Raw genomic sequence first — 22,218 nt, 5'->3', positions numbered from 1 at the left:
GTGAAAGTCTAAGAAATGGTTAGGTGCCTTAAGTTAATAATCTAATTTTTTAAAAAATTTATTTAAAGACTTTATTTTTTAGAAAAGTTTTAGTTTCACAGGAAAACTGACAGGAAGGCAGAGAAATTTCCTACATATCCTCTGCCCCTACACATGCATGATCCACCCCCCTACCCCCGTTATCACCCACCAGAGAGGCATTTGTGACAGTTGCTGAATCTACTTGATGCATCATTATCACCCAAAGTCCATAGTTTACATTAGGGTTCTTTCTTGGTATTGCACATTTTATGGGTTTGGACAAATGTGTTAAGACATGTATCCACCATCATGGTATCACTCAGAGCAGTTTCATGGCCCTAAAAGTCCTCTGTGCTCTGCCTGTTCGTCCTTCCCTTTCCATTAACCCCTGGCAACCACTGATCTTTAACCATCTCTATAGTTTTGCCTTTTCCAGAATGTCATATAGTTGGAGTCATATAGTATGTAGCCTTTTCAGACTGGCTTCTTTTACTTAGTAATATGCACTTAAGTTTCTTCCATGTCTTTTCATGGCTTAATAGTTTACTTTTAGTACTAAATAATATTTCTTTGTCTGGATGTTCTACAGTTGATTTATCCATTCACCTGCTGAAGGACATCTTGATTGCTTCCAAGTGTTGACAGTTACGAATAAAGCTGCTGTAATCATCCATGTACAGGTTTCTGTGTAAATACAAGTTTTCAACTCATTTGAGTAAATACCAAGGAGGGCAATTGTTGGATAGTATGCAAAGTGTAAGTTTTATTTTATAAGACTTTGCCAAACCGTCTCCGAAGTCGTTACACAGTTTACATTCTCACCAGCAATAAGTAAGAGCTCCTGTTGCTTCACAACATTTGGTACTGTCAGTGTTCTGGATTTGGGCCATTCTAATAGGTGTGCAGTGGCATCATACTGTTTTTTAATTTGCATTTTCCTGATGCCATATGATGTGGAGCATCTTTTCAGATGCTTCTTTGTCACTTGTATGTCTTTGGTGAAGTGTCTGTTAAGGGCTTTACTCTGTTTTTTTGATCAAGATGTTTGTTTTCTTACTGTTGAGTCTTAGGAATTCTTTGTATATTTTGTGTAATAGTCCTTTACCAGCTTTGCTTTTGCAAATATTTTCTCCTAGTCTCCCAGCCTTCTCCATCTCTGACTCTCTTTACAATGTTTTTCACAGAGCAGGAATTTTCAATTTTAATGAAGTCCAGTTGATCATTTCTCTCTTTCATGGATTGGGCTTTTGGTATTGTATCTAAAAAGTCATCACCTTGCCCAAGATCATCTACATTTTCTTCTGTTATATTCTAGGAGTTTTATACTTTTGCATTTTACATTTAGGTCTATGATCCATTTTAGGTTAATTTTTGTGAATGGTGTAAGGTCTTTTTTTAGATTCATTTATTACATATAATTGTTCACTTGTTCCAGGATCATTTGTTGGAAAAGACTGTCTTTACTTCATAATACTGCCTTCGCTCCTTTATCAAAGATAAGTTGACTGTATTCATGTGGGTCTATTTCTGTGCTTTCTGTTCTATTATCTATTTGTCTATTCTTTCACCAGTACCTCACTGTCTTGTTTACTGAGGTGGTGGCAATCCTGACTTTGTTCTTTTCCTTCAATATTGTGTTAGCTATTCTAGGTCTTTTGTCTCTTCATATAAACCTCGGTTTGTATTCTTTCTGCCTATATTCTTCCCTATCTGATTTTCTTTGTCTTGACTCTTCAGGCCTTTAGTTAATATTCAGTGAAGACTGATAGCTACTACATACTATCTATGTAAATACTATGTATTTAAAAGAAAACTATTTTATTATGAAGATCATTCATAGTAAATGTTTTTCTGTAAAAATTGTACCTGATGTATACTCACACCGTTTTTGTTTGTATTGGTCTGGGCTGACAGGAACTCTGACTTCTTTATAAACAAGTGACCACCCACTGAAACACTGGAGGCAGTTCTGTTTCTTCATACTCTCTGTCATTTTGTATCTCGGAACACTGCATTAATTGAAAATTCAAATGTTGGGTTAGTAGAAACTTTAGAGATAATTTAATGCAGTAATTCTCAAATTATGAGTCATGAGCCAGTAGGAGTTGATAAACCAATTTATTGTACCTGTAATTTAATTTTTTAATTAAGTAGAATAGAGGATATCAGAGCACATTGTGGGTTGAGGGAGTACTGGTGAATGAAGCTTTCGTGGCCTGTTTTTTGCTCCTAAGGCATTGCTTTTTTAATTAGCGTGCAGCCACTAGGTCCACAGGAGCAGTGCCTGAAGTTCAGGCGTTCTCAAGTGTGAGAAACACCACTTTAGCTCTTTGAAGGCAGTGATCATGGAGCCTTCCTGACCTTAGGCAGAAAGGATGGCTTCTTCCAGGTTGCCAGGCACAGGGTTTGGATAATAAACAATTCATGCTCTAGGTTCAGGCATCTTACAAAGTATCATAATATTTTATAATAACTACTTATATGTGTGCTTTTCTCTCATTTTATGTTGTGACGTGTGTATTTGTACATATTTGGTAAAAAGTAGAAACTCTGATCAAAATTTTCCACCTTATTTAACTCTTTTTAATAGCACCAGTTCAAAGAACCAGTTTAATAGAACTGGATAAATCTCATGGTATTCATCACACTTGCTCTGATGAGAGCATACTTGAAAATATACTTTCATTTCCCATGATCCAGACTCCATTTTTCTCTTGCTATTTTTTATCTCTGGTAGACGTTTCACCTGTCAATTTTTATTGGGCTTCTAAGAAAGTAACAATCCCTTATCTTTTCCCTAGGAATTTCTGTTGAAATGCAGTTGTTTCTCATCCAATTGATATTTTTATATTAAACATTAAAACCTTCTATTCATCCCCATTACATTTCAATTTCTTTTATTCATTTTTAAACCTGGCTTTCTGCAAATACTCTTTTATAGGTTACCATATTGTCCCACGTTTCTTGGTACTTTTCTTCACCATGTCTTCCTTCTGGGTCAGAAATAAAGCCATACAAAATTGTTTCTCTCCATTGCTTCCCTAGTCTTATATTGTACTTTCTTCATCAAAGCAAGGCACAATTCATGAGATACTCTGCCTTTAGTGGAATTAAATTGAAAACAGATACCCCCAAAGAGGATGATTCTTTATTCGATATTAGGAATGCAGCCTAAAATATATTAAAGTAACCTTGCCATCTTGGTTCTTTCAGTTTTAGCCTTTATTCTTTTGCCTACCTACCTCCAAGTATTCCACAGTTACCGTATGCTAAGGAGTGTATTAGATAATAGAAGATACAAATGAGCCATGATTCTACTTATATATAAATATATATGCATTTTTTTAGAAAGATGACTCTTTTTCATAAATATATACATATATATGCAAATATACACGTATATATTTGTATATATATATACATACACACATACATCAATTGCATTTTAGAAGGATGACTTTCAACCTTTAAATATGAATTTCCGTGCTAGGACATACCTTATTGACTCAAAATGTTACCTTTCATGACCTCTATTAGACCTAATCCATTTGAATATGTTAATGCTTCCATTCCTGAATTTCAATAATAAGTCTTATGTACAACAAGGCACTATTGAAATTATATTAATGCCTTGGGAAATTATCAGTGCTCATCATTTATTACACTTTTTTGAAGCATTTGTTTTTAGACATGTGAGGCCACAATGATAATGATTTTGGTTAATAGATTATTCTCTGAAGCCAAATACTGGGTTATTTAACTCAATTTCAGCCACATACTGTGTGACCTTACCTGGCCATCCAGTTGTCAATTTCCTCATCTCAAAAATGGGGATAAAATCATCTACTTCATACTTTGAGGGGGAGTATTATTAAATGAGATAATAAATGTAAAGTACTTAAAACAATGTGTGGCAAATTTTAAGTATTTAATAAATTATTATTATTACTCATAGTGTTCCCAACATACCTGATATCAATAAGGTGCTTGATCAATGTTGATTGGCATCATGTAAGTTAATCAGGCCTTTCATAAATACCTACGTTTTTGTCAGTTATATTCTCTGACAGAATAAGCTAAGCAAGACTATTCCCAAGACAAATTAAGTAAGCAGTTTGCTCTTGGATGCAGCTTCTCTCTCTGGGGAGAGGGCAGGGAGGAAAGAAGATGGAAGAGAAAACACTCAGAATTTTTGTATCATTACCAGACAGATGCTTAGGGAACACTTTGTGGAGTCCCATCTGGGCACTGACTGGGAGTGTCCTTCGAGCTTTTGCCTGTTTCCTTGTCCTGAGCTATGTATCCCTCAGGGCCGTGATCCCCATGCAATGGCAGCTACTCTCCATGAAGAGTACTACCATCCGGCCAGTGGATACCCAAACTCCCTCTCCCTTATTACACCTAATTGATTACTGGATATCACCAACTCTTTCGATCTTTGTCTACTTCTCTGCATCCCCACTACCTCCACCCGTTGTCAGACCTCTGTCATCTCTCAGTTTTACTGTTGCAGCCTCCAAACAGGCCCCCTCCAATAATATTCTTCTCCTTAATTTAGTTCCCCCATAATGATAAGTGGTCTTTATAAAATGCAAATCTGGTCATAGCTCTCTCCACTTTCTAACCTTTCAGGAGATGCCCATTGCTCCCAGTCTATACTTCTTAATATGGCTTACAAGTCCCTGCAAAAAGTGACCGTTCCTGAGCTTTCCAGCCTCATGTAAGAGTACTTCCCACCTCTCTCCAGCCAACTACACTGATCTTTGGTTTCCTGAAACCCCCTATGCTTTACTAGGTTCTGATCTTTTTTTTTTTTTTTAACATTTTTAAATTGAGTTATGGTCATTTTACAATGTTGTGTCAAATGCCAGTGTAGAGCACAATTTTTCAGTTATACGTGAACATACGTACATTCATTGTCACATTCTCTTTTGCTGTGAGCCACCACAAGATCCTGTATATATTTCCCTATGCTACACAGTACAATCTTGTTTATCTATTCTACATTTTAAAATCCCAGTCCCTTCCCACCCCCTGCCCCCCTGGCAACCACAAGTTTGTATTCTATGTCTATGAGTCTGTTTCTGTTTTGTATTTATGCTTTTTTTTTTTTAGATTCCGTATATGAACAATCTCACATGGTATTTTTCTTTCTCTTTCTGGCTTACTTCACTTAGAATGAGGTTCTCCAGTAACATCCATGTTGCTGCAAATGGCGTTACGTTGTCGGTTTTTATGGCTGAATAGTATTCCATTGTATAAATATACCACATCTTCTTTATCCAGTCATCTGTTGATGGACATTTAGGCTGTTTCCTTGTCTTGGCTATTGTAAATAGTGCTGTTAAGAACATTGGGGTGCAGGTGTCATTTTGAAGTAGGGTTCCTTTGGGATATATGCCCAGGAGCGGGATTCCTGGGTCATATGGTAAATCTATTCCTAGTCTTTTGAGGAATCTCCATACTGTTTTCCACAGTGGCTGCACCTTCTCTCTGTCTCTAATACTTTTTTACCCTATACTGTTTCACCTGACTCACCCCCAGCCAGATTATCCTTTTGGACCCTCATGTCACTTTTTCCTACCCTACTCTTACACTGAGTTAGGTGGTACTCTCAGAATTACCAACACTAACCCCATCATAGTGTGTGCCAGTTGTTGCTTATCCTCTCTTATGTTGAACCCCTGAGGGCAGGTACAAAGTCTATTATATTCACTCACTTTTCAGGTCCTAACTTTGATATTTAGCCTATACTAATACTTTGAGTGAAAAGATCAAACATTAGCAATTACACATATTACAGACTATAACTGTTATTAAACTGTTATTAAAATTGTTACCACCTATCCAGTAAGCAAGTGCCAAACATATTCCATGTGTTATCTTGTTCAATCCTTATAACAACTTTGCAAAGCAGGGGTCATTTTACAAATTAGAAGCTATAGCTTATGGAGGTCAAGATAATTGCCCAAAGTTCATAAAACCAGTAATTGTGATTTAAACCCAAGCTTGTCTGACTCAAAATAGAACTCTTCACTCTTTCACTATAGTTATAGTCCCCTAAGCAGTAGACACTGTAAGATTATTTGTTAAATATGTCATCATTTAACACTAAAATTTAATACCAAAATATTAGAGAGACAGTGCTCAATTGGGCAAAATAAATTTAACAATGGTAATTGTTTATTTGGTCAATTTTGGTTTCTGGCTTGGGAATTATAAGTGCAATTTGACAATTTTTTGTTTGTTTCTCATTTATTTGCATCACAATAATTTTCTCTTGGCTTGATATGTGATGAGATTTGTTTCCTTTGTTCCTTTATAGCTAATCATGTATACAAAAATTCATGTTTGACATACTTTAAAGCAGAATTCAGAGTATACTAGAGCCGTATTCTTTTGCCTTCACCCCTACCTTAGGAATTGTTGGACTATCAGTAGATTCCACAATTAATAAGAAAAACTTAATATTTATTAAATATGAATAATCCACTGAAGATTGTCCTTCCAACTTAAAGCATGATGAAGAAATCACCTGAGTTTTATGGGTGACATGAGAATTAATGAGTTAATATTGGACTTTTCTAGTTGCTCTTGGAAATGCTAAGCCTCAGTAGTGTCTGTTATTTTGATATTATATTGTTGCTCTGCTGTGAGTTTTTAATAGAAGTCATTTTAATTTTTAATATGCTTAGTGTACATGAGAAATATTTACTAATGCACAATGTACACAATTAAATATTAATAGTAATATTTTTGAGGTTGTTGAGCATCATCTATGTATGATTTAAGACAAATATCTTATATATATATATATACGTTTATATATATAACAACAGTAAAATTCCCACCTTTAAAATAGTATATGCCTAGCTTTTAAATTAAGTATTTTAAATATACACACACATATTCTGTATCATTTTGACCCTTACATTCCAGACTTATTTTTAATGTATTTTTATCACTTATTATAGCTTGAACTTCTATTAAACCCTATAAATAAGCTCCCTGTAACAAACTAAGACTAAAATAAAAGCATAAACATCCTAAGATTAAGTCCAAGAACAACAACAAAAAACATTTAATCACCTACTCAAAGAAATATTGTGGACCATATTATGTGCTTTGCTTTGTTTTGCTTCACCCTCAAGGTGGAAATATTTGCTACAATAGAGAACTTTTTAAAAAGCAAGAAAAAAGTTGCATAAATCCGTTGAAGAGGAAGAATGCTCTTACCATCAGGGCTGTAGGTATTAAGTGGTTATTGAATGCCCTGGTGTACAAGGCAAAGTGGCTGCTTTCAAATACAATGTGGTTCCTGCATTCTCTCGGCTCGCTTATGAAGTCAGCCTGCCAAAAATACGTGGACAGTATAAGTCAGTATAGAATCGAGCCACTGAGAATCATGTGTAAAAATATACATATTTTAAAATGAACTGGCTTATTTGGATATTAGTAAATTAAGAGTTGGTTAATGACTTACTAAAAATTAAAATGGATATTTTAAGTAATCTATTAATCACAAAGACTCTGAGAACAAATTGCTTTATTATTTGAATGGTGTATCTCAAAATAAAATTAAATTTCAATGTAAGAACAAAAGAGAAGAAATTAATTGCCTTATTGGTTTTCAAATCAATACGAGTACTTTTTTGAGAATGTTTTAGTTTTGCTGTTATCCAATTTCTTTAGTATTTTATCTGAATTCATATCTCATGTGCTAATGTAGAGATGGATTCTTTCCACACATCAAAAAATCTTTTCCTTCCTTTTTTGAGTAATAGTGTTATTACTCCAACCAGATAAAGAACTCACAGCCACATCATCTTTGATTTCAACAATGAGAAATATAAGAATATATTGATAGGCGTATACTGGTTGTGAGAATTTAAATACCATGTTTTTTTAGTCTGTGATGAAAGAAAGAAAAAGTGAATAAAGACATTGATAATTTAAATAATATAAATAATAAAAGTAAATATGAATGTATGTTATCTCAAAAAATTGTATGTACAGAAAATTCTTATTTTCAACTGCTTTTTGGTATACTTACATAAATTGCTGGATCTCACAGTAAACCTCAATACATTCAAAACAAGCAGACATTGTATAGGTTATTGTCCCAATAAATTCAAGATAGAAGACATCATATAGGGTTATTATCTAATCACAATGCAGCTAAAAAATAAATTAATCATGAAATAATAGCAAAAATTATAACTACTTGAAAATTTAAAATTTTTCTTCCAAAAAAATACTGGGTTAAGCAAAAAATAAAATATGTAAGTAGCTGTTTAGAAAATAAGAACTTTTTCTTTCAGAATCTATGAAATTGAACCAAGCAGTCATTGAATGTCTTAATTTTAACAGGGATGATCAAGAAAAGATGAAAGAACATGACAACTAACTTAGTTTGAGAAATCAGAAAAAGGACAACAAAACAAAGGGAGCATAAGGAAAAAGTAATGAATCGATGTAGCAGGTGATATTAGCATAACAAGTGGTCCTTAGGAAAAAAATTAATAAAACACACAAACTTTAGTGTGGTCATCAGAATCCTAAGATGACCCCAATCACTCAATAAGCTAGGGTTCAATTTATTAATATTTTCATGTATTTTAATCTATTTTGATTTAATACATTTAGTATTTAATTAATTTTAAATTTACTTATTAATGCTCTTCATTTAGCTTGTCAATCAAAACCCTTGTTGCCTCACATGTACTGTCTAGGCACACTTCAGACCAGTCACTTCTGTACCTGTTTTATTGTGTTTGTTTCTCTTTTCTTTTCCACACTAATGCTCACTTATTTATATTATGTGTGAACTTAGCATTCAAGTTTCTTTCTGATTAGCTTTGTCTAGGGTTGATTAACTAGCCTGAGCCGACTTGCCTGTGGTTTGGTCTTTCTGACTTTCACCTGTCGCTTTATCTGATGTCAGTACGACTTAACGTTGGGCAAGTTCCCCTAACTAGTATGAGAATTGGGGTCTATCAAAGGGGTCAGCCAGGATGTGGCTTACTAAGCTTCCTTTACAAAATGTTGGTTTAGTAAGTTATTTAAACTAGATATGAATACTAAATTTAAAAACCTTAAATTGTAATCACATCCTATTCCTGGAAAGTATACAGACTCTTTCTGGATCCCAGACATTATACTGCTTCATGTTGAAAAATGATACATACTTAAATTAAAATGTCTCTTTAGTTCTCCTGCCTCGCTTTAGCATGAGTCACACCTGTAATTCATCCTTTATGATTCCAGTCTAGGTTTTTTCAAAGAGGACAAAGATTTTAAAGAACCTTATAAAGCAACACGAATTTGGCATCCTTCCAGAAATTTACATCCCAAATCTGCCTTTTTAAAAATAATTGTTCACACCTAATTCTACAAAAAGTTTTTTGTGTTTGTATGATGTGTGAGTGGTTTGCCTTTATTAAGTTTATGTCATGCTTCAACTTAGTTTTTATGGATTGAGCAACTAATTTTCTTTTTAAACTCATTTTATCAAATTATGCAAGAATAAATTGCATAATTACATTAATCTAAAATAATACAATTGATTTGGAAAAACATAGCTTATTCTTGATAAGCTTACAAGTCTCCTGGTGGGAGCAGGAACGCACAGGTGTACTAGAGTGTAACCAACCACCTGAGCAATTTCAGCATGCCACCAGCATCAGTCATTGTGTTTTACTGAGAAAATGCCAAGCATTGTTAATTTGGTAAGTCAATTAGAATGGAGGTAGGTTAGATAAAAAGCAATATGTACCCAAAGAGTTGTGCAGAAAAAGTGGTGAAGGAGGTTTAGATGAGAGATTAATTCTTCTTCCACAGTGATGGATAAAAACCACTACAGGCAAAAACCAGAGAGCATTAAGAAATTCACCTTGACTAAAGCACGGCTTCTGTGAAAGATGGATTTGGGGAATTTGGTTGGAAAGCTAAGTTGGAGACAAAAGCTTCATTTGGTAGTAATATCCGAAATAGAGGAATTCATTTATTCACCAAATATTTTTTGGGCATCTAACAAAAGTCAGGCTTTGTGGTCCACTAAGATCTAGAATTGGGTGAGGCTAGAATAAGGGTGAACTTATTATTTACAGCTGTCCAAAAAGGAGGTGACAAGAGTGAGCAGAAAAGTTCATAGGAATTTGGAAGATAAGACTGAGAGAAGAATTATTTCAAAGGTAGAATTATATCTGACTTTACTGTCAATATTTGAAATAAGAGTAAACAAGGAGATTTTGAGTCTAGGTGCTGAAGAATGATATTACAAACAATCAGAATCAGGAACTTGGTTTCAAAAGTTGGTTTAGGATAGAAAGAAAAGTTGTGACTTTAATTGAGAGCATGTTGAATTTAAGTAACATTAGGGACACTTCTGCTTCCCTACAAGAGTTCAGACAGACTGTGGGATATAATTATATTGCTTAAGTTGTGTTTGGAAATGAATTTGTAAACATCTAGAGGACACTTGTCTATACCTGGGAACTTTCCAAGAGCAGATCTTCCATTTGAGTACTAATACTGGATGTTTAATCATCATTTATGTCATTTAAAATTTTTCTAAAATATAGATTGATTCCCAGCTGTTTGCCTTAAAAAGAAAATATACTTAGGAACATAGGACTGCGATAAGCAAAAGCTGGATTTGTCCAAAAATGTTAAGGACTTTTTAAGTAGTACTTTAGAAAAATTTCCCTGTGAGTTGTTATTGCTTGTGCTTAAGTTATTCTTATGACATTTGCTTTATAACAAGTTTCTAATTATTTTGTCAGAATTATTGTAAACAAAAATTGAATAGAACTCATGTCTACAGCTACCCAAAAGTTAGTTTGTTGCAGCCGATGAAATAATTTCCAGGAAGATACTGAACACTTGGATTAAATTCCATATTAGTTTATGTTTTGAACAGGTGTCTCTGTTTTTGTTTCTCACTTTAAGGTTGAATTGTCGATTCTCTTCATCTTTTAGACTCATCTTGATATTTTTTCTGGGGATGATTATCTCTTTAAAAGTGATGGAAGAATTATAAGCATGTGAATACACTGTTTCTTTTTATTCCCAGAAACAGTGTGGTTACACAGAAGACAAGGGGAATTCAATTCTCTCAAATCTTGGCTTTCTCACTTACTGGTTATATGACGTTAGACAAGTGCCTTAACCTGTCTGAGCCTTAATTTCCTTATCTGTAAAATGATAACAATTGTACTAACTTCTCCTCCCCGGCCCCTCCCTCTGCAGCTTCTCTAATACCGAGTACAGTGATTTCCCTAGCACCTATTTCTGATGGCCATTTATAACTTTGCAGCATAGCAATCTGATTTCATGTTTACATTGAAAATTATGATAAGGGAGTTAATGTAGATGATTTCCTTGTTTCCGCCTCTTATTCAATCGTTCTTTTACTCTAAACTTCAAATCTCTTAATTTCAAGGAGAATCCAAAATCAGTTCATAGTACTAATCCTTTCTTGCTAGGCTATTTATTATTTACCAAAATTAAAGCGATTTACCTTTTATGTCCGTCTCATGCTCAGAAACTTAATGAAAGCAGTAGCTCCTCTGAAGGCAGCACTGTGGACATTGGAGCGCCTGCAGAGGAACAGCCTGTAATGGAACCTGAGGAAACCCTTGAACCTGAAGCCTGTTTCACTGAAGGTAAAGAAAATGCCCTTCATGTTAACCTTCCATTTATAGAGTGCAGTATTTTTTGGCTGTCGATCCAAAATGGACCACTCAGAATAGAAATTTGTAGTCAGTCTATTTCAATTACCTTTAATATGCTAACAGATTTAGAATTACCTGTTATATTTTGGTTATATCTGTCCATTATGCATAAAGGACGATAGGGCATGGAAAAGAGATGCTTTAATGTAATTAAAATTAATGACTAATTTATAATTTTTTCAAATAAAATGGTGATTTTACAAGTTGGCATCTTAAACACTAGTTAGAATTCTTATACACAAAATTTACTTGAAAAATAATTTTCTCCCTATTAAAATCCAATGAGTTACAAATGCTCAAATGTATTTTTTAATGAAATCATCATTTTCCAATGTTCATTGGGTAGAAAATAAACACTGCCTGATACATGATCCCTGAACAGTATCTAGTTGAGCCTGTTTAATGAGTCTAAAAGCTCTGTTTTCTCCGTAATTAGTATTTCCCATTATTTTCTTGGAAATTTGAGTTTTTGCAGATATGAATATATTTGCGTATTCTTTGAAATTTTGTGATTTCTTCCTCACGGGTCTGATATCTTGTTGTCCCTCTTTTCCTGTATAAATTGTACACGTCACTCAAACTGCTCAAAACTACCTTCCTCCGACAATGGTGGAAAAGAACTTATTCTTCTGAACAGCTATACATAAATGTATTCACTTAATGTACCTGATGACTGATCATGTATCATCTTAGGAGAGCTTTTCTCTTGCTCTGTTGAACTGTTTATGTATCCATGCATCCTTACTGGCTTTCTTCCCCCCTTCCTCCTTTCCTTCCTTCCTTCCCTTCCCTCTCCTTTCTCCCTGTTCTTACAGCATACTTGACTTTTTTATTTATTTATTTATTTATTTATTTATTTTGCCTGGAGGCAGGGTTCCTGTATTTCTGTCTTTTCTTAAAAACCAGAATGTAAGGTTCTCGGGGGCAAGTCCATGCTCTGTACCTTTTTACCTTTTTTCTCTCTCTTTTTTTCTTTTTTTTTTTTTGTATTGTCTGTGGTGATTATAAAGGTACACACAGATATCTGTTGATTTAATTCTTATGTTAAAGTGAGTGAAAGCAGCATAAGGAAGGCAATGTCAAATCAAAGCAGGGCCATGCAAAAGCACATTCTAGTGGACTAAATTCATCTTGAAAATCACATAAGCTCTTCTAGGAGCACCACAAGAGAACCTAAACAGTAGTTAACTCAGCATTGTTGAGAAAGGGCTATGCTGTTACTCTGCTTCCTCTTGAAAAGGCAAGTTTTCTGTTTATTATTAATTTTCATTTTGAAGTCCTTTTCTAGAGTGACTTCAGCAGAGTGTGGCAGGTTGGCACAGTACAAAGCAAGGCTACTTTACATTTATTTGTACTTTGCAATGTTCTTTCTTGGACGGTAACAGCTAATGCAGAAAAAAATCAGGTGTTAGCCAGGGAACTGTTTACAGAGGCCGAATAATGGTCACAACTTTACACAGCAAATGGATGTGCTCTTACTATCCCGGGCTTAGAGAGTTACCCTAGCAAGACAGATGGCAACAGTAATAGGAAGGTGAATCCCGGACTCGCCAAAGGGTATTATTGAAGCAGCAGAAGTTTTTTACCTGCTCCTGTTTGAACATTATACTTGCAGGTTGTGTACAAAGATTCAAGTGTTGTCAAATCAGTGTGGAAGAAGGGAGAGGAAAACAATGGTGGAACCTGAGAAGAACGTGTTTCCGAATAGTTGAGCATAACTGGTTTGAGACCTTCATTGTTTTCATGATTCTCCTTAGTAGTGGTGCTCTGGTGAGTGAATATTAAGCAAAAGTGCTATAAAACTAGGTTTTATAATCACCTAATGCTGATGACTTACTAATCCTTTCTGCTGCATCCCTTTACTATCCAGTGCATCACTTTTCCTGAACCCTCATTCTACATCCATTTCCATGGCATCAGCTATCACCTCTGTTTGATAGCCACCAAACTGTTCTCTCTAATTATGACTTCTTCCTTAAACATGAATACATCGCTGTATCCATCCATGCATCCATCCATCCACCCATATACCCACCCACCATTCTACCCACCTTCAATGCATTTTTAATTACCCTACTTCATACCTTACAGAATACAGACTTAGTGTATAACTATGCAGTTCTGGATTTACTTTTAACATGTATAAACACATTTGTAATAAGCTATTTATTAATTTTTGTTTATTATTAAGTAACCTAGAAAATTTGTCCCTCTAGCTTATTCATTACAGCCGAAGAATATGAATATTTAATTACTCGTATTTTAACAAGAAAGTAAGCATGGCAACGCTGTGCAGTTAATGGAAGCCCTGTGGTTGGGAATGTACAGCTTTTAAGTTCTCATGAATTTTGTCTAGGAAAGAGATTAGTATTATCTCTTTCTGGACAGTCAATAAGTCCTTAGGGACCACTTCTCTGACCCTTTTGAATTGTGTACACTATTCCTATGCTCTTCAGAAAACAGTGAATATTGGTAACAATAAATATTGGGCAGCGTGCCTAAGTGATCATTTAAGGATTGGCTTCTCTTTATATAAGAGTGTTCATTTTATCAGAATCAATTTATATTTATGTGAAAATCATTTACAAAAATATAAAGTATAGCATATAGATAGCATTGTAGGAAAACACTGAAACAAATAGACTACTTAAACCGTAAGGTAGATGTAAACAGACAGATCGGGATGAAAAGATGGTAGAGACACAATTACTGATTGAAACACAATTACTTAGGTTTCTTTTTCTTTTTTTAATTGGGGAGGACGTAATCAGGTTGGTTTGTTTGTTTATTTTAATGGAGGTACTGGGGAATGAACCCAGTAGGTTTCTTTAAGTTTATATTTCAAACATATATATTTTTCTGCATATTTCTCTGATGAAATAAATTTTCTCTACATGCCATTTTAGACAAGAAATAGTTTTTCATCATTTAAATGAATATTATATACTTAGATATAAAAAATCAAGTTCATATTAGAAGTAGAATACATACTATGATCTAAATGAGAAGTAATTTCATCTTACCATCCTTGTCACGCCTCTGCTGAGAAATATAAACTATCAACAAAATGAAAGGAACAAAAAAGGGACAAATGAACGCAACTATGTAGTAAAGTTAGGCAATGTGATGATCAATTACAATTTCTGCTTTATGAAAAATATAAACCTTCAGGTTTTATTTTGTCAACCTCCTTTCTATGGTTAAAAAAAAAAAGCCAACAAGAGGAAGCCAAAGAAATGAAACAAAAGGAATAAATAACTTCAAATTGGGGTAGCAGCAGCAGAATGTGACATCAAGAACTATTTCCTGAACAAGTCAAATTAATTCATTGAAGTTATGCTTTTACCCCTTCCTTCTATACTATCAACAGAGAATATAAGTTTTTTTCCTGATTCACTAAAAGATCTTTGAGAGGGAAAAAAAAAACCAGCAGTAGTTACTGTTCCTCTGCCCTCCTATTCCAATGAAATGTCATATATATATATATATATATATACATGAATAGATAGATACATGTGATCAGAAAAAATAGCTTATAATAGTTGTAATATTATAATAGTTTCAGAGAGCTAAAACGGATAACTTTTCTTTATAGGCATTTGAGGATATCTATATTGATCAACGAAAGACGATCAAGACAATGTTGGAATATGCTGACAAGGTTTTCACTTACATTTTCATTCTGGAAATGCTTCTAAAATGGGTGGCATATGGCTATCAAACATATTTCACCAATGCCTGGTGTTGGCTGGACTTCTTAATTGTTGATGTAAGTATCGTCCATATCTTTGTCTTGCATCCAAGGTAGTTTGTCTTATCTATAGACTAATTCTGAAATAGTGAATCTTTGGCCACTATGTTGTGTTGACAGGATATGCTACTTGACAGACACTCAACTAATTCATGGAATGATAGTGTAGTTTTTGTAAGAAATAAGCTAACTTAGTACTGATTTAGCACTAGGGGGATGGGATTTGTGATTGTGGGATAAAAAGCTGGGAAAAAAGAACATATCAAAAGTTTGTAGGAAGAGTGGTGAAATAGGGTACGTTGCTTACATGATTTGTGATTCAGACAGACTTGAGTTTGAATCCCAGCCCCACCACTGACTTGTTGTGTGCCACTGAGTAAGTTACTTGACTCCTGACTGTAAAATAATGGTATTTGTACATAGAGGGTTAAAGGCACTCAATAAACAGTGATGATGGTGGGAGCTGCTTTCATTTTAAAAACTCTCTTTGATCTTCTCAAGGTTTTTAAAGAATATGTTTCAAGAGTAGATTATATGGATTATAATTCCATTATAGGAAGTAAGTTGTACAGAGTGTAGTGAAAAACTCTACTACATGCAGTGACAAGGGTTCCCCTAGAATGTGGACTAGATTTGTGGCATGCCCACAATGTACCAACAGTCCTTCACCAAGTTTGTATACCCAATGATTAATACTTCATCTATGCAAAACAAGTACCTGCTTTTGAGATTTGTTAAAGGTAAACATCATGTTTTATGTTATCAGTTTGGCATAAATTCAGCTCTAGCAAAGTCTGTCCAGAATATCACAAACTTCATAGATAGCAGTTTTATTCCCCAAAAATGGTGATAATCCAGCAGAGTTATGCAGATTTCTTATGGAAACTATTTCTAGATCTAAGAGTCATGCATGCATTATATCTCCTTAATTCTGAACAAGGGCAAACCCACAGCTATTTGAAAAGCTTAATAATGTTACTATGAAATGAGTGAACTGAAGAAAAATCAAAAGACTGATAAGGGGTTAATATCCAAAATATATAAACAACTCAGTTTAAAGAAAACATCTTTAAAAATGGGCAGAAGACCTGAATAGACATTTTTCCAAAGAAGTTGTAGTTAGCCAACAGGCACATGAAAACATGTTCAGCATTGCTAATCATCAGAGAAATGCAAATCAAGACCACAGTGAGCTGTCACCTCACAACTGTCAGAACAGCTATCATCAAAAACACCACAAGTAACAAATGTTGGCAAGGATGTGGAGAAAAGGGAATCCTTATATACTGTTTCTGGGAATATAAATTGGTGCAGCCACTGTGGGAAAACAGTATGGAGATTCCTCAAAAAACAAAAAAATAGAACTACCATATGATCCAGCAGTTCCACTCCTGGGTACATATCCAAAGAAAAGGAAAACATCAATTCCAAAAGGTACATGCACCCTAATGTTCATAACAGTATTATTTACAATTACCAAGATACAGAGCAACCTGAATGTCCATCAACAGGTGAATGGATAAAGAAGATGTAGTATATATACAATAGAATACTATTCAGCCATTAAAAATGAAATTTTGCCACATGCAACAGCACAGATGGGCTTGGGGGAGTAGCATACTTAGTGAAATAAGTCAGACAGAAAAAGACAAATTCTATATGCTTTCACTTATATGTGGAATCTAAAAAATAAAGCAAACTAATGACTATAATGAAACAGAAACAGACTCACAAATATAGAGAACAAACTAGTGATTACGAGGAGGGAGAGGGAAGAGGGGAGGAGCAACATGGGGTAGTGGATTAAGAGGTACAACTAATATGTTTAAAATAAATAAGCTACAATATTATACAGCACAGAGAATATAGCCAATGTTTCATAATAACCTTAAATGGAGTATAATGTATACAAATCTTGAACCACTATGTTGTACACCTGAAACTAATATAATATTGTAAATCAACTATATCTCAATAAAAAAGAAAGAAACCTCAAAAGAATAATTAATTCAGCATATCACAAAAAGAAAAAAAATTTTAATGTCGAGGGTTCAAGCATTAGATGTTATATTTCAGTTCATTATAATTTTTCACACTAGGCCTTAAACCCAAATATACTTTGGCCCTTTAGACAATTCCTGAGCTTTGCTTTTCTGTTATGCTCGTTACATATCTGAACTTTTTAGTAGAAGAATGATGATTTTATTTATTATTACAAGTTGGTTTTTAATAGCCATTTCTGAAATATTTTAGGAGAATAAGTCTATAGAGAATTTTGTAGTTTTGTAATACTAATACTTTTATTTTTCAAGGTTCTATTTTAATCATTTCATAAGGATCAGTGTTTTGCTCTAAAACAAGACAAAAGGAATGATACCAAATCTCAAATAATGTAAAAAGCGTACTAAATACAAGCCACTTAGTACACTTAAGCATAGAAAATTTTGCAAAAACAGTAGCCAGTGTATTTGGAACTGTCCAATACTAGCTATTCTCAAACCAAAGTAATTCTAACTCTGGATATGAAGTTTTGGTCTTTATTTAGAGAATTAGACATCTAAAATTTTTATTTCTTAGTTATTGCATATTTCATGCCAAAGAAGTTAGTTTATTTATTTATTTATTTCATAAATATTTATTGACTGTCCACTTTGGGCCAGGTACCATGACAGAAGCTCTAAATTAGTATAAAAAATTTGAGTAAGTTTCATGATGGAATTACTTTTAAGTTACATTATTTACATAGGAATAAGCTCTAGACAAGTGAAAGTGCAAAGTATTAGCAAGACAAACAAAAAATTACCTTAAAAATGAATGTGACTTAGCACATTCATTTCTGAGAGTATCAATTATAATTAGTTGAAAATTCTAACACAAGATAGAGATTTCTTGCTTTATTTGGTATAGTAGCAGTTTTTACATTTTATTACTAGCCATTGACAAAGCCCTAAATTCAGCAGCGACTTAATAAAATAAAGATAATCAATGACATTTTCTTACACTTGGATTTCTTCTTTTTTAAGATCAATTTTTATTTAGTTTTTCTAACTAATTGAGGAATTGATAAATCACATGACATTTAGTGTTTTTCATTCCGCCAGCTTTCAATTAACATCATGAAAGCCACTTTCTTTGCATCAAACTAAAAATATTTCCTTAAAATTTGAAAAGGTTTACTGAAAATATGTAAGCATTCACCTTCTGAGTAATTATAAACAAAAACTGTAATTGTTGTATTATACAGTAACTACAAATTGGATGACATTGATTCTCTGTATTTATTTAATTTATTTATTTTTGTGCGTGTGCAGGTTTCACTTGTCAGTTTAACAGCAAATGCCTTGGGTTACTCAGAACTTGGTGCCATCAAATCTCTCAGGACACTAAGAGCTCTGAGACCTCTGAGAGCCTTATCACGATTTGAAGGGATGAGGGTAAGGAAAATGAAAGAACCTAAAGTAGTGCATATAGCCAAAATTAAATTAAATTTTAAAAAAGGAAAACTCATGCATGCAAAATGAATGGCAAATCCTTGCAAAATTGCTACCTTATCCTTTTATCTGTTGCATATTTACTTCTAGGTGATATGCAAGAGAACTTAGGCTTCCTTTGAAATGATAGAATATCATTTATCTGCTGTGCTCATTAAAAGGACTTTATTTCCTAACCCATTTTGGGAGTTTCCTTACAAACCTGTACACAAAAAAGCAGATGCGCTATTGAAGTACTATGTGTAATGATAACGCTGATAATCAACTAAATGAATTCTCCATCATGTGCTTCTCATTTGTGGTGATCTAAACTGTACTTAATGAGTTTTATTGAAACTAATATGAATCATACTTGGGCCTAAATATAAACATAAGGGAAAACAATCTTAAATTATTGCTGAAATTTTGTCTGTACAATGCCAAATTTTGCATTATTTGAATATGTTCAAGGGTAGACATTAAATATTAACTGAATTTTAAACTTTTAAAAAGAGTTATGTTACTATAGCCTCAATTTGTAGCTGCATTAACCTTCTTAATTTATATAAATGATAATACTAACTTAAAGATTATATACATCTACACAATTTTTCATGAAAATGAAGTAAAACCTTTATAACATAATGAACAGAAAATATCATCTTCACTCGTTACTTAGATGATTCATGAAGTAATCATAACTTAAATGTCATTTATCAGAGTCACACAAAATTTTATATTACTCCTTTTAAGGAAGTATTAAATCATTCATAACAAGTTAAAAATTTTGCCATTGCTGACTTGTTATTTTCTAAGCCTTTTTAGAAATATGAAGCATTAATATATAAGATGTATAACATAAAAAAAATCAGGGTTTTTTAAATTCAAATTTTCAAATTTTACCAATACAAAGCTGCTAAACTATGATTTCAGCAGGAAAAGCATTGCTCTTTTGCTGCCTAAGGTTTAGCTATGTTTTAAGAAACCAAGCTGTATTGTAAATTTTTATTTGCATGTTCTAGGTTGTTCATAGCCTTATGAGTTCTTCTAAAATAAAGTTTATTATAAATGTCACTTTTTAAGAACATAAGACTTTTTAATGAAGTCTTCAGTTGATGACTTCTTCAATTTCCCTAACATATATAAAAAATGTTTCCTCACTAGAAGCAATTTAACACTATATAGCACAGTCTTATTTCTCACAGAGATGCTCACATTTTTACTAAAATGTTATTGGCCATTGTATCCAGGATATGTGAAAATTACTTTTATTTTCCAATTAAAATGTCACTTTTGTTTTAGACTGGTAGTTTCAGTTTTGAAGAAAAACATTATTTTTTCTACATTCTACTTGAAAACATGTCTTCTGAATCAAAGTAATAAATTTGAAAACTTTTCTGAAATCTGAACAATGCTAAGCATTTGAACCTGTTATAATTATTTCAAATTTGACCCTTCGGAAGTTTATTAAATCTGTGAGTCAAGTAGCCAGATATATTCGTATTTAACACCTCATTTCTATAGTGGTGTTAGCCCTGTGGGCCTACCTTTAATTTTTACAGAAATAACCTTATATATAATTTCGATCAATAATTCTTTTTATTTTATAATAAGGGGCTAATTTTTGGAACTTGGAGTTTTGGGGGTAATTAGGTTTATTTATTTATTTATTATTTTTTATTTAGCTGAGGTACTGGGGATTGAACCCATGGCCTCATGCATGCTAACCACGCACTCTACCACTGAACTATACCCTCCCCTGCTGAAATTTGGAGTTTTAAAAACATAAACTCCTTATAGATGCTGACAAGAGATGAACCCATTCAAATCTCAGATTTATGAATATGGTCCTTGCCTCATAATGACAGCATCTACACAACACTGAAGTGGCTGATTATCTCAACAAGATATTTGGCATTGTAGAGACAAAATAATCTGATTATTGATTCTATTTTTATTGGTTTCTGGTATTGGGAATTGTTGACTTTGTACAAAACATAATCATGGGTAATGGGGAGGATGGAAATAATCATGATGATTATAATCAGGAAGTGAGCTTTGAATATATTCAGAAACTCTCATTTTATTCTTTTCCCTAGCAGCATAAAATCACAATAGCTATGTTAAAGCATAAATCAGGCTCATTTTATTTGTATTGTTTTGTCACTTTTTCAAAGCATGTGCTTTTATGCAACATTACCAGAGAAAGCATGTTGTACAGTGCTTGATAAGAAGTTAGAAAGTAAATAAATTATCATCACTTTGCACTTTATGTTTTGCATGTTTTATGCACATTTATGGCTGACAGCTTTTAAACATTTATTGTATTTCAAATTTCCAGTCCAAATTTTTTCAACCTGTAAAATTGAACTGAGTGAACTGATGTCATGAATAACTTGAGTAAAATGAAATTTGTATTTTTAATTTCCTAATCTGAGAAATCTTAAATACCTTCGTTTTCAAAAGAACTCAAGTCTTGATTGATAGGGAAACAGACAGAGAGCATCATATACAAAAAGTAACACCAAATGTTCTGTCATATCAGATTTCTAACTAATAACAAACTATATATTTCTATTTTATATAGGATAATCTTGCTCCAACTTGGATGGGGTGGAGCGCTGGTTCCGCCCCTCAGCCCTTTATTATGGGTACTGTATTACCCCTTTTGCTTCCTTTCATCCTTTCACTGTGACTGTGTAGTGGGATGAGGGTGGGATTGGGAAGGGTCCGACTGCACCACGGTAGGGGAAATACAGTATTTACATTCAAATCCCCTGTTTTCAATTGTCTTAAATTTTCTTTTGAGCAAAATATCTTTTGTGAATTTACCTTCTGTGGATTTGAACCCCGACTGCTGATACCTTGATTAAGTTTCACTGAATATGATTTAGTTGTTTGTATACTGAGTTATCCATGTATGGGGATATCATCTCATTGGTGAGGGTGGGGGACCCTGGTTTAGAACGGTTGCGTGAAATTTTTAACTTGTCAAGTTAATGATGCTCTTTGAGGCATTAAAAACAAACAAACAAACAAACAGAAACCACCTTGCTATTTTCTACGCTGGTCTGGGTCCTTAAAATTGACCTTGAGAAACCAGCAGTAGCTTCCTTTGCCTTGTTGATATGTGTGAGCAGATGCTAGGGTGCAATATTCCAGGCTTCATAAGACTGGTATTGACTGTATGATTATTCTCATTTTTAAGTTTATAGGGGTTATTTTCAAAATGTAACAAAGA

At 33.5% G+C, this 22,218-nt stretch overlaps 1 protein-coding gene across 6 annotated transcripts in view; it reads left to right on the top strand.

Annotated features, from left to right (window-relative positions):
* The window catches only part of LOC105081966 (sodium channel protein type 1 subunit alpha), a 75,905-nt gene that overhangs the window by 36,134 nt on the left and 17,553 nt on the right, over positions 1-22,218 (top strand). For all 6 annotated transcript variants that reach the window (XM_074363828.1, XM_074363827.1, XM_074363825.1 and 3 more), the window contains exons 17-20: positions 11,567-11,687; positions 13,372-13,526; positions 15,352-15,525; positions 18,819-18,941. In XM_074363828.1, coding sequence (XP_074219929.1) covers positions 11,567-11,687; positions 13,372-13,526; positions 15,352-15,525; positions 18,819-18,941 — 573 coding nt within the window. The remainder of the gene's footprint in view (positions 1-11,566; positions 11,688-13,371; positions 13,527-15,351; positions 15,526-18,818; positions 18,942-22,218) is intronic.

Source organism: Camelus bactrianus, chromosome 5, assembly GCF_048773025.1.
Source record: "Camelus bactrianus isolate YW-2024 breed Bactrian camel chromosome 5, ASM4877302v1, whole genome shotgun sequence".
Taxonomy (NCBI): Eukaryota; Metazoa; Chordata; class Mammalia; order Artiodactyla; family Camelidae; genus Camelus; species Camelus bactrianus.
The sequence above is the reverse complement of the archived record's forward strand: the minus strand, read 5'-3'. Positions and strand labels throughout refer to the sequence as shown.